The sequence below is a fragment of the Dipteris shenzhenensis genome, chromosome 3, assembly GCF_047967505.1.
Source record: "Dipteris shenzhenensis isolate YYH24624 ecotype China chromosome 3, Dip_SZ_1.0, whole genome shotgun sequence".
NCBI lineage: Eukaryota > Viridiplantae > Streptophyta > Polypodiopsida > Gleicheniales > Dipteridaceae > Dipteris > Dipteris shenzhenensis.
The window spans coordinates 51,026,267-51,039,138 of record NC_141598.1 but is presented as its reverse complement, the minus strand read 5'-3'; the positions used below and the strand labels follow the sequence as shown (position 1 = coordinate 51,039,138).

Genomic DNA, 12,872 nt, shown 5'->3' with positions numbered 1-12,872 from the left:
GCTATAAACAGATTATGAACCAAGTACCGAGCAACTGTGCTGTCGAGCCAAAGAAGAGGAAGAAGGTATGCTCTTGAGGGCCTATTGTCACGAGGGGGCTATTGTCTAGCGGCCACATGCCAATGGCCAAAAGTCAATATTGGCATAGGGGCAAGCCAATAATGAACAAGCTATAAATGATGAAAATAATGGCCTTTGCAACCAAGCCTTATTTTCTTAAATTAAGTTGTCAAATTTTATTAAGAAAACCTAATTGGTGGAATCTTAGAAGGCATCACATTAAAGATTGCTTATTTTCTCGGTACTACCCCTTGAGGGTAGAAAGGGTTCTCCCATAACTTTTGTATCCTCTCATTTGTGAATATGGCACTCCATCTCACCTTCCCCCTCCTCCTGAGCTTCCCCCTCCTCCTCATTGTTTGTGGAAGTGAGATTGGACTTCTATGTGCCATGGCTCAGGTGTCAGGTAATGCGGATAGATATTTAGGTCATTATTTAGCTTAGAGCTAAGTTGTATGCTGTGCTTGAAATTGCTCCTTATCTGTTTAGCTCATTATTTTGTTTAAAGGGTAAAGCTTGCGTAAGCAATTGAGGTGGCTGCTTGCTATGTCGGCTGAGATGGAGAAGATTGTATCTGTGTCGATGATATCTGTAGCGAGTTTGTAGATTGCATGATGACTGGCCATCGAGATCAATTCGGAATCTGAATTGATGCTGTACATCGTTTGGGGAAGTTTAAGGGCGTGTGTGCTGGAGCGAGAGACCGAGAGCGAGAGAGAGAGAAGTGTGTTGCCTAGGGTTGCCGGGCTGCTTCACTATTAGACAAATGTGACTGAATGAGCTCTGAAGCACCAAGGATCGCATGTCGATGATCGGCGATGGAGAGATATGAGTTGCATCCAGGAGGCTGGAGCTATTCTCGGGAAGCTCTTAGTGTCGGAGAGGGAGAAGAGAGAGAGAGGGGGGGAGCGAGAGACAGAGTGCAGGGAGATGTCCGAGGTGCGGAAGATCGATTTATAGCTTGTGCAAAGAGAGTGGCTGTGTTTGCAGGAAGATCTGATGCTTACTTGGCTGGACTCTGGAGCAAGGGTGCGTGTGTGGTGTGCAGGATTGCATAGGAAATTCAGTCCCGATCACTGATTGTGCTCGAGGGAGTGCGTTCGTGCTTGTGTGTGTGCAGGGTTCGTGAGCATCGACTGCGGTTCGCGATCCAGCCAAAGTTACAGCGATAGCAATCTGCCGGGCATTTTGTGGACGCCGGATGGTAGCTTGATGAGATCCGGCGAGATCGGCGATGTGCAGCCTCCGTCCGGCGACACCAGCACTCGCTACAAAACAATCCGTTATTTCAACGGCACGCAGCCCAAGTATTGTTACATGCTGCCGGAGGTGCTCGTGGGACAATTCTACCTCATCCGTGCTTCGTTTTGGGTTGGGCGCGTTCCGCCCTACTCCACACAAAACAGCGACTACGTCAGCTTCAATCTCCTCATCGACGCCGACCTCTGGAACAACATCGTCATCTTCCTGCCTCAGCCCTATCCTCTGATCCAGGAAATCTATGTGGGTGCCAGAAGAACCACCATCGCCGTCTGCCTTTCCGGTTCTATTACTCGAAGCGACATACCGTTCATTTCCTCTATAGAACTACGCCGGCTCAACCCTTATATGATTCCTGTTCAATTCATCAAGGAAACTCAGCGTCCTCTACGATTGCTGTACAGAGATAACTGTGGAGTTCAATCAGATTCTCCGGCCGTAAGGTTAGGATCACAAAACTGCTCTCTTCCGCGCGCGCGCGGGCGCACACAGTCACTGTCACACACACACACAGAGTTCACGGCGTTTAGTAAATGCAGTAACAAAAGGGAGAACATCCATCGCACAGAAGAAGAAAAAGAAGCGCAAAAGACCTTAGATCCAGAGAAGAAAAAGAATCGGAACACGCCATAGAGTAGATCGATCCATTTTGCAGTACGCCACCGCGTGGGTAGATCCCTTGCTGCATAAACCCAGACTGTTTGTTGAAATGACGATTCCTTCTGCTTCATGTGCAGGTATCCTGACGATTCAATAGACCGGATTTGGGACCCCATCTCATCGTCTACGCTGACAAGCAGGAACACTTCCCAAAAAATCGATACCCAATATATGAAGGATGTTCCGCCTCAGAGAATGCTGCAAACAGCGTTGGAGAGCAATACATATATGTGGCTTAATTACAGCGATTACCTGCAGCCGCGCGGCTTGCATTCCTATTTCTACGCGCTCTACTTCGCCGAAATCGATGGCACGGTGACCGGTCCAGGCCAGCGGGTTTTTGATATAACACTCGACGGAGATCTAATCCAGCGGGGATTCGACATTTATGCGAAGGCCTCAGTGATTGCCGAGGGTACCTATACCGGTATCGAATTCTGTCTTAATAATAGTTACACGACATCCTTGGGTTACCTCATCTTCGACATGACCGGAGTTTCCTCTTCTATATACGGGCCTATCATCTCTGGAGTTGAAATCTTAGCGTATTTCGACACTCCGGCGTCGCCTGGCACTTTCGACGGCGATAGTAAGTAGTGCTCTACCTCTTCCTTTCGTCATCCCTATTTCCTCCATCGCCACACCTCTTCGCTGCCTTCAGACCAGCACTGCGTCTCCATTTTGTCCTGACAGAGATTGCTGGTCTACTGAAGCTCAAGCATTAAAGCTCATTGATTAAACCAAGCTACTCGCGAATTGATGTTCCACAGTTGCGGCTATGGACGACATAACAGCCACACTAGTCAGCTTGAGTAGCTTTACGGGCGACCCATGTCTGCCTTCTGGCTATCGTCATCCATGGTTGAATTGCAGTTCTGCTACTTCTCCTCGAATAACGGCATTGTGGGTGACTCTTCTTTACTTTGTTCGTATGTGTAGCATTGTACAGCTATTCATCCGTCTCTGACAATCTGTTTGGCGCTCTTGTTCATAGATCTTTATCGAACTACATGTTGGCAGGCGAAATACCTTCAAGCCTTAATAATCTCACCGGGCTTGTTGAAATGTAGGTAGACGCTACACCAGCGTTGTCATTTGCCTCTTCTTCTCAAAGTTTTTCTTATTTTTTCAAAATATTGGATCCGATGCTTTGTGGGTGCAGTTCGCTAGATGGGAACATGTTGCAGGGTTGGCTCCCGGATCTTAGCTCCCTCACAAGTCTGCAACTATTGTAAGGCTGCAAAGAGTCCGAGAGTAGGAACAAGAACTGTGACACAACGCATACTTACTTCTAAGTTCCCGTGGTTCTCCTCTTAGGGAGATTCCACTTTATTCAAGATAATAATACATATAATCGTGTTTTTTGATCCGATTACCTTGGGAAACCCCTTCAATTTCATAGAGGGATTGAGTGTTAAATTGTTTGAAGACTTGTTAGTTCTCCTCGGTATGCAGGAATTTGAGCAATAATAACCTGAGTGGACCCATTCCAGAGTCCTTGTCCATGTTGCAGAGCTTGGATTACCTGTAAGTACGACGAGTTCCATCCTATCTATTACTCACCTCTAGAATTAGATAAATCTTCGCTTGAATCCAATGAAGGGGCTTATCCTTTAGTCAGTCTTTCAGGAACTTGCAAAATAACAATTTTAGTGGATCTATACCCACCGCGTTATTGGGCAACAAACGGCTCCAGTTCTAGTATGTCACTTCTCTTGCCTCAATTTAATTTTCTGGTTTTATCTCCGCTGTATGAGCTATCTTTCCTGCTGAGGAAGGAAATCCTTCACAACATTGGTAAACTGGGGAGAAAAACGGAGACGTAAAATAGTAAACAAGACAGTAAGTCGGGAGTCTTGGGGAGTAGTTCCTACCACTCACTCCAGTTTGTCTCGTGTTGAAATATTAAGGGGTAGGTAAGTAGATTTAGGCAGGCTACTTCAGTCTGTTAATTCTTAATCGACACTCCCAGTTATGTAGGAAACCCATCCTTGTGTAGCAACACATCTTGCACTCCAGGTCGAACATCGAGCCATATAGGCCTGATAATTGGGCTAGTGATCGTTGGTGGGGCAGTTATGACTGTTGTTCTGGTCTGGGTAGGAAAAAGATTTTACGTGAGAAAAAGGATGGATGCAACAACTGAGAATGTGGAGACTACTGCAAGCACAGGCATTCGTGAAGAACATGGTAGGTTTATGCTTGAGGCTTTTACTGTTGGGGGTAAAGGCACATTGCCTACCCTTAATTAAAGAATTAAAGATAGGACACCTATGACTGTCTTAAGACAGTCATAGGGTAAACCTAATCCTAATAAAACATAAGTGAGTTTGTGGTGTGGCTCGCTATCACTTCACACCCGCACTAGTGTGTCTCTCTCTCTCACTCTCACTCTCTTGCTCCCTTCCTCTACTCTTCCCCCTCTCAACTGGTATCAGAGCTTTCAAGCCTTCTCTTCCCCCCCCCTCTTCATCCGTACCGTACGGACGTACGGACAGATCCGTACGGACGTACTTCGTCCGTACGACCGTACGGACGGGCTCGATAGCGTGGTCGCGGGTGCGTGCATCGCACGCGGTGCGGTTTTTCGAGGGCATCAGAGAAGGCGTGGTCGCGGGCACATTTCGTACGGCAGCTGCGTATTTTGCAGGCCCTTGACGCGGGCGTGAGCGTCGTCCACCTGCTGCAGTACAGCAGCATACCTGCTGTGTTTTTGCAGCAGTTCTTACATTAGCTGTACGGACAGTCCGTACAGCCGTACGGACTGCCGTACAACTTTGTACGGGAGCTTTGGCTTTTTTTTTTGTACTGTTCGGCAGGTACAGTACGGTTGGCTTCGACATCAGCTGGGTACAAAAGTACAGCTTTTCTTTGCTGCCAAAAATCTCGTTTTTTTTTTTTTTTTGGGAAGTGTGCACCGATAGTACTCTGCAGGGACAAAAGTACTTGAGGTGACTTGTGCCACAGTGGTGGTGTTTGTGCAGTTACTTGTCATTCAGGAAGGTCAGATGCTTGCAGAAGCTTCTATGCATTTACTGAGTGCAATTCTCAGTTTTGGGTGATCTTATCAAAGGGCTTTTGCCTGGATGTGTTTGCAGTATATGCCTTGAGGCAGTGTGTAGCCAGGGAGCACACATTTGCTTTATTTCCGCAGTGCATTTGGTGACATTTGTTGCAGGTCACATTCTTTGTACGCACCTTGAAAATCTCAGTTGAGCCACGCTTGGTCAGGGCGCATCGAGTTTACTCGGTCCCTAACTGCCCATCGTTGACAGTGCTCAAAAGATTTTCTTCTTGGTGTCTGTACGTTGTGATTTGTGTTGTTACTGAGTACACAGGGGCAGCCTATGCATTACACATTGTCAGGTACAAGTGTCAGAGAGATTTCATATTGCATGCTACCTCAGTGTTGAGGTGTTCTCCACTTGATTCAGGTGTCAGATCAAGGGGCTTTTGCCCAGACTTTGTTTGATAGCACTTGGGTTACCGACAGAGATCTTCAGATGCATTTTCTCCCCTTGGTATAAGGGTGATTGCTTGGGATTTATCCCATTTACTGTTGCAGGTTTTGTGACAGGCTGAAGGGTCATTTACTGTTTTTGGGGTGTTTGTCAAGTGGTTTCTGCAATTTGAGTCAGTGACATACCTCATCTGAGGTGGGAGAAGTGATCAGTACAGTCAGTACAGCAGTGTTTACAGTAGTGTTGGTGGTTTTTGTCAGATGATTATGCACTGTTAAGCACTTGTTGAGCAGCAGCAGCAGTCTGAAATTACTGTTTTTATGCCTCTTTGAGCTCAGAACAGTTTGTCAGAAGGTACAATATTTGCAGGGACATTTACTGTTTTGCTGCAGATTTTACTGACAGTAAAAAACAGCACCATTGAGAGTGCTTCTGGCTCTTGAATAGAGCAGGCTTTTCTGAGAAATCAAAACTTTTATTCTGTCTTTTTACTTCCAGGGAGTCAGGTACTTTCCTCATCTGATATGGCATCAGGAGGAGGTGATTCTTCAATTCTGAACATAAAGAAACTGGAAGGAGCACATAACTATGCATTATGGGCAGAACAGTGCTTGAATGTACTTCTGTTAAAGAAGATTGCTAAGCCCATAAGGGTAAAGGGTGTCAAGCCATCTGATACGGCAGCTGATTACTGGGAAGAGCTTGATTTGTCCGCGAGGGCAGCTATCATGCTCACTATTTCAGACACTCTTGTGTTCAATGTACAGGCTGAAAAGACCTCTTATGGTCTATGGCAAAGACTAGAAGAAATTATATGCCCAAAAGAGCTCAGCCAGTAAGGTTTATTGGCTGAAGAAGCTGGTTGATCTTCGCATGAAGGAAGGTACAGCTATGACCTCACACTTGAGTGAGTTCAATGCTATCTTTACACAGCTGATTGCACAGGGGTTGAACCTTGATGAGGAGTTCAAGGCTACTTTCTTGCTGTGTACCCTCCTTGAGAGTTGGGACACTTTCAAGACCACCCTGTCAAACTCAAATGCCACTCTTATTTATGCTGATGTAGAGAGCTCTCTCCTTATGGAGGAGATGAGCAGGAAGAATAATGCGGGCAGCAAGTCTTCAAGTGCTTTGCAGGTACAGGACAGAGGCAGGACTCAGCAGAAGGGGAGATCTGCTAGTAAGTCCAAATCCCGTAGTTAGTCCCGTGGCAAAAAGGACATTGAATGCTTTTATTGTGGCAAGAAGGGACATGTGAAGTCGAAGTGCTTCAAGTTCATACGGGATCAGAAAGCCAAGAAGGCTGAAACAAAGGATGCAGGAAATGCAAGCAAAGGCAAAGGCAAGGCCAAGGCAGATGACTTGGATGCAGTGAATGTTGCAGCAGAGGACAGTGACAGTGACATACATGATGTTTTATGCTCTTCTGTTGTAATAGCACATGCTTTGGTTATTGATGGCCATGACATGCACACCTGGCTCTTGGATTCAGGTGCCTCTTTTCATGTTACTCCTCATAGGGAGTGGTTTACTTCCTACACAGGTACTCATGGAGTTGTTCATCTTGGGAACAACTATGCATGTCAGATTGCAGGGATTGGCAGTATACAGATAGTATTTCCTGATGGACAGTCATTTATGCTTGATGGTGTTCGCCATGTGCCGCAAATCAAGAAAAATCTGATTAGCACTGGCTTATTAGATGACAGTGGTTACCACACCACATTTGGGGATTCCAAATGGGTGATTACTGATGGCCAGACAGTAGTGGCTGAGGGTTTTAAGAGTGATACCTTGTACCCTCTTTATGTTTCCAGTGTGGGTAATCATGTTGTTGCCATAACCGAGCTGCCAAAGGTTTCATTGTGGCATAGCCGGTTGGGACACATGTCTGTTAAAGGAATGCAAGAACTGTCACGTTTGGGTTATCTGCCGCCTCTCTCTTTTTCAGATTTGCCTACTTGTGATCATTGTATTTTTGGCAAGCATTCTGTGACTCCTCATAAGAGGAGATCTCCCCAGAATAGAGCACCACTTGATCTAGTGCACACTGATTTGTGTGAGATGCCACAGTTATCACTAGGGGGTGCAAAATATTTTATTACTTTCATTGATGATGCCACACGTAAGGTGTGGGTCTATTTCTTGAAGCATAAGGGAGATGCCCTAGATGCTTTCAAGAGGTTTGTCGCTCAGGTTGAGAATCGGACAGGTCGTAGGCTGAAATGCCTCAGATCCGATAATGGGGGTGAGTATGTGTCACATGCTTTTGTGCAGTTTTGCCAAGCTAAGGGCATCAAACAGGAACTCACAGCCCCTCATAATGCATCTCAAAATGGTGCAAGTGAGCGGATGAATCGAACTATTTAGGAGAAGGTTCGATGTATGTTGTCTTATGCTGCATTACCCCATGGCTTTTGGGCAGAAGCCGTGCAAACAGCAGTTCACATTATTAACAGGTCACCAAATAAGGCTTTGGAGTTGAAAGTGCCAGAGGAGGTGTGGTCTGGCAAGCCACCCTCATATAAGCACTTACGGGTATTTGGCTGCGAGTGCTTTGCTCATGTACGCAAAGATCTACGCACCAAACTGGATCCAAAGTCTATCAGATGCATCTTTATGGGATATGGTGACGAAGGTGAAATGGGGTACAGGTTATGGGATCCCGTTAAACGAAAGATTATACACAGCAATGATGTCATCTTTAAAGAAGATAGTGTACACAAGGAACCCGTGCAACCTGTGGAATACAGGAGGGTTATTTATGATGATGTTGGACAGCAAAGAATGCCCATTTATATGCAGCAGCAGCCTGCTGCAGATCACCCTGTTCAAGACGGTATACAGGCTGAAAATCAGCCATATAATTTTGCCAATGATGCACCACTGGATGTGCCAACAGATGGGGCTGTAGAACAGCCAGATATGGTGGTACAGCCACCCGTCATGCATGAAGAACAGGCTGGACAACAGCCTAATCCGGAACATTTTGTGAGGAGGAGCACCCGTGCACAACGGCCTCCTGCCAGGTTTGTTCCAGGAGCCAATAATGTGGCTGATTTTATCATGCTGACAGATTGTGGTGAGCCTTCCAGCTTCAAGGAAGCTATGGGAAGAACAGAGAAAAAGAAGTGGGAGAAAGCCATGTAGTCAGAAATGGACTCCCTACTTCAGAATGATACATGGGACTTGGTGCAGTTACCTGCAGGCAGAAAGGTTTTGCCATGCAAGTGGGTTTACAAAGTCAAAGTGGATTCAAATGCTTTACCTCGGTATAAAGCCAGATTGGTTGCCAAGGGATTTAAGCAGGAAAAGGGCATTGACTTTGATGAGATTTTTTCCCCTGTAGTCAAGATGACTACTTTGAGAGTAGTGTTAGCTCTTGTTGCTCATGATGACATGGATTTATGTCAGATGGATGTGAAGACAGCTTTTCTTCACGGAGATCTCCATGATGAGATCTATATGAGTCAGCCAGAGGGATATGCTGTTAAAGGGAAAGAACAGCTTGTGTGTAAGCTCAAGAGGAGCTTGTATGGACTCAAGCAGGCGCCAAGGGAATGGTACAAGAAGTTTGATGCCTTCATGCAGTCCCAAGGGTATCATCGGTGTGAGACCGATCATTGCTTGTACACCAAACGGGCAAAGGATGGCAGTTTGATGCTCCTCATTCTATATGTGGATGACATGCTTATTGCCAGTAAATCTCAGCATGAGATTAGTGCTTTGAAGAAACAACTGCATAAGTCTTTTGACATGAAAGACTTGGGTGATGCAAATCATATTCTTGGCATGCGTATTACTCGTGACAGGTCCAAGGGACTTTTGTTTCTGTCACAGAAAGAGTATATTGACAAAGTACTGCAAAGGTTTAAAATGGAGGGGGGGAAGTCCATTAGTACCCCGTTGCCTCCACATTTTAAACTCAGCAGTAAGGACAGCCCCAGATCAGATGATGATAAGGCTGAAATGGCCAAGGTTCCGTATGCATCTGCAGTTGGATCTTTGATGTATGCCATGGTTGCCACTCGTCCGGATATTGCTTTTGTGGTGGGAGTCATCAGCAGGTATATGGCAAATCCAGGCAAGCGGCATTGGGAAGCAGTGAAAGGTGTCTTGAGGTATCTCAAAGGTACCAAAGACTTGTGCATATGCTATGGTAGGCAGGATGCATTGGTGCATGGTTTTACAGATTCAGACTATGCAGGGAATGCAGATAACCGGAAGTCTACTACCGGTTATATTTTCACATTTGCAGGAGGTGCTATATCATGGGTGTCTCGGTTGCAGAAATGCGTTGCACTATCAACCACAGAAGCTGAATATGTTGCAGCCACTGAGGCTTGCAAGGAAGCAATATGGCTCACTCGGCTGGTGGGAGATTGGGCATTACAGGTGACATGCCAGTTTTGCATTGTGATAGTCAGAGTGCTATCATGTTGGCAAAGAATCCGGTCTTTCATCAGAAGACCAAGCACATAGAAGTGAAATATCATTTCATCAGGGAGGTACTGGAAGACAAGCGTCTTGAGCTTGTGAAAGTACATACTGATGATAATCCTGCAGATTTGCTCACTAAGAGCTTGCCTACAGAGCGGTTTGCACATTGCCGCCACATCATGGGATTAGGATGAGACAATTCTTACTTTATGGTCTTGTATACAGTAACTGTATATTGCTGTAATTTTTATTCTTTTCTCCCCTTTAGGCACATTGGCCTTTAGGTGGGAGGTTGTTGGGGGTAAAGGCACATTGTCTACCCTTAATTAAAGAATTAAAGATAGGACACCTATGACTGTCTTAAGATAGTCATAGGGTAAACCTAATCCTAATAAAACATAAGTGAGTTTGTGGTGTGGCTCGCTATCACTTCACACCCGCACTAGTGTGTCTCTCTCTCTCACTCTCACTCTCTTGCTCCCTTCCTCTACTCTTCCCCCTCTCATTTACAACAGGCAAGTTATCATAATCTTCCATCGAGATACAAGTCTGAGATAAGCAGACACTTATTTTGGTATGTTCAACACAGGCATACGAGACACTGAGCTTATAGAAGCTTCAAATTTGATCCACGTGTTCAGCTACGGTGGGATCGAGGATGCCACGAACAATTTTAGTAAGAAGCTTGGGGGGGGAGGGTTTGGACCTGTGTATCAAGGAAGGCTTGCATCTGGTCGCACCGTCGCTGTCAAAGTATTGTCACAAGATTCTCGTCAAGGTGCTCGAGAATTTTTGAACGAGGTAATCAAAGTAAATGATGAGATTAAATGAATTGGTGCAAAATATATTTAATGTCCAAGTATTGTTTTGAGATTGATGATTTTTCTTTTACCTTTTTCTCCAGGTCGTTCTTCTATCAAGAGTGTATCATAAAAACCTTGTGAGACTCCTTGGCTATTGTAGTGAAGAGAAATTGGTGTTGGTATATGAGTACATGTCAAAGGGATCCTTGTTAGATTTCCTCTATGGTAAGATTCTGGTTTTCCTCCAAAGTATACAAAGATCAAACCACTCACAAAATTATCATTCTTTTTGTTTTACATACTGATAAAATGGGAAAACACTAGGTCAAAGAGCAAGAGCTCAGCCATTACCATGGAGGACAAGGCTAAGTATTGTGGTAGATGCTGCACAAGGTAAAAGATTCATGGTCAAGCCATTAAATGTTTGATATAATATTTCATCGTAGCTGTACTAAAGCTGGACTAACTATCATTGAATGGGCGCTTACAAAGGACTCGAATATCTACACCATGGATGTAGCCCATGTATCATTCATAGGGATGTGAAAGCTAGCAATATCTTGTTGAATGATGCTATGGAAGCCAAAATTGCAGACTTTGGAATATCAAGATTTAGGCTCCCTACGACTGAAGATGTCACGACGACTTTGATGGGAAGTTTGGGCTATCTGGATCCTGAGTATAACCATCAAAACTCATTCTAAATGTTGTCTTATGCGAAGAATGTCTTTCTTTCCCAACTTTTTTTTCACCAAATCTATCTCTTCTACCATTATTGCTTACTATAGATGAATATGTTTATTGCTAGGTTTTGATGATGACTCACAAGTAGCTTTTATTACAATGTAGGTATGCATCAACCTTAAAGTTGACACAAAAGGTTGATGTCTATAGCTTTGGAGTGTTGCTATTTGAGGTGATTTGTGGACGAAGTGCAATCTGTAGAGATGATTCAGGCCATGATGTTCACATTGTAGAGTTGGTAATCTACTACCTTCGAATTTGTTTTCACATCATTGAATTGAATTATATCAAATCAAATGAAGTAGAAATGAATAAGAAAGATCTAGATATAGGTTTTAAAGTGGGACCATCTAGAGGCTTAATGTAGTGGGTCTTGCAGGTTCGTCCTTGGATCGAGCGAGGGATGATTGAAGAGATTGTTGATAGGACCATGGGTAGTGATTACAACATATCTTCAATGTGGAAAGTTGTTGAGATTGCATTGATGTGTGTGGTATTTGATAGTAATAAAAGGCTAGCCATGAATGCGGTTTGTATTGAACTCAAGGAGGCTCTTCGCATGGAACTGGAAGGTGATAAATGGAATGCTTTAGATGAAATGTCAGAAGATGTTCCTCAAGAAACTGCCCTCTTTCATTTGCAACCCAGATGAGCAAGGTTTGCCTTGCCCCAATGTTATAATGTTTCTTAAGACTACTAGATTAGATTACATTTCAATAAGAGAGAAGCTTATTATGCATGTAAACTTGTACACTTCCATTGTTCAATTGTTGCACACAATATATGAAATTAGTCAAATTATTATGTGGAGGAACACATTGCCAATGTGAAACCACTTTGTTAACTTTTATTTTAAATGTCAAGTAATGTTTAGAAAATCCCATACCAATTTGCCTTGATTTTTCATGGGACCTACATCTCCCCCAAGCCTTGGTAATTAGTAGGACATTGACAAAAGCAAGCTTGCAAGCTAGAATTCTAGAATGCCTACAATGACCTAAGGGACCTAAAATAGTGTGAAAACGGTTATTGACTAGTAGTACACTTTGTGGAATAGCTCATGACAGGTTGCAATATTAGACCCATGGAATTGGTCCATTACAATTTGACAAACTAGTGCTTTAGTAGCCCTCTTTGTAGTGCATCTCCCATCGGCATAGCAACACTTCTAATAGCATAAATAGATTTTAGTCACACCTTCAAGCAATGATGATAGTGATGACCAGGCACTTGCACTCATAGATGACAATGAAAAACAGAGCACCTTTTGCATTGCTTCCAAGAGGCCCCAACCCATAGTCAATTGGTCACAATTGCCCAAGCCATTTGCCATCGTAGTTACTTCTCCCACTCTTCTTGCATGATTATCTGGAGGCCACCTTTAGTAGCATTCTGCCTCATCTCTAATCCGTGTCACTGTATTTTTTGATATTCTCTTGACCTT

General features: G+C 44.3%; 1 protein-coding gene across 3 annotated transcripts; it reads left to right on the top strand.

Moving 5' to 3' along the window:
• The first annotated feature begins 298 nt into the window (after positions 1-298).
• On the top strand, positions 299-12,198 carry LOC147903960 (putative LRR receptor-like serine/threonine-protein kinase At1g67720). Of its 3 annotated transcripts, none has more exons than XM_087402322.1 (15): positions 299-466; positions 1,181-1,763; positions 2,058-2,569; positions 2,751-2,883; positions 2,975-3,046; positions 3,143-3,211; positions 3,436-3,507; positions 3,610-3,681; positions 3,953-4,170; positions 10,471-10,682; positions 10,786-10,909; positions 11,009-11,077; positions 11,177-11,363; positions 11,534-11,666; positions 11,808-12,198. In XM_087402322.1, the coding sequence occupies exons 1-15, from the start codon at positions 364-366 to the stop codon at positions 12,078-12,080; spliced, it is 2,832 nt and encodes a 943-aa protein (XP_087258448.1). In that variant the 5' UTR covers positions 299-363; the 3' UTR covers positions 12,081-12,198. The 3 variants fall into 3 exon arrangements, with proteins under 3 accessions (XP_087258448.1, XP_087258463.1, XP_087258457.1); XM_087402337.1 differs by having other exon boundaries at positions 3,602-3,681; positions 4,084-4,170; XM_087402331.1 differs by having other exon boundaries at positions 3,602-3,681; positions 3,961-4,170.
• Positions 12,199-12,872: the final 674 nt, after the last annotated feature.

Excerpts from the sequence above, each read along its gene's own strand:
- LOC147903960 (XM_087402322.1), top strand. The coding sequence starts at position 364 with ATGGCACTCCATCTCACCTTCCCCCTCCTCCTGAGCTTCCCCCTCCTC. Across the intron at positions 1,764-2,057 it reads TCAGATTCTCCGGCCGTAAG|GTATCCTGACGATTCAATAG; the intron begins GTTAGGATCACA and ends CTTCATGTGCAG. Across the intron at positions 3,212-3,435 it reads CTCACAAGTCTGCAACTATT|GAATTTGAGCAATAATAACC; the intron begins GTAAGGCTGCAA and ends CTCGGTATGCAG.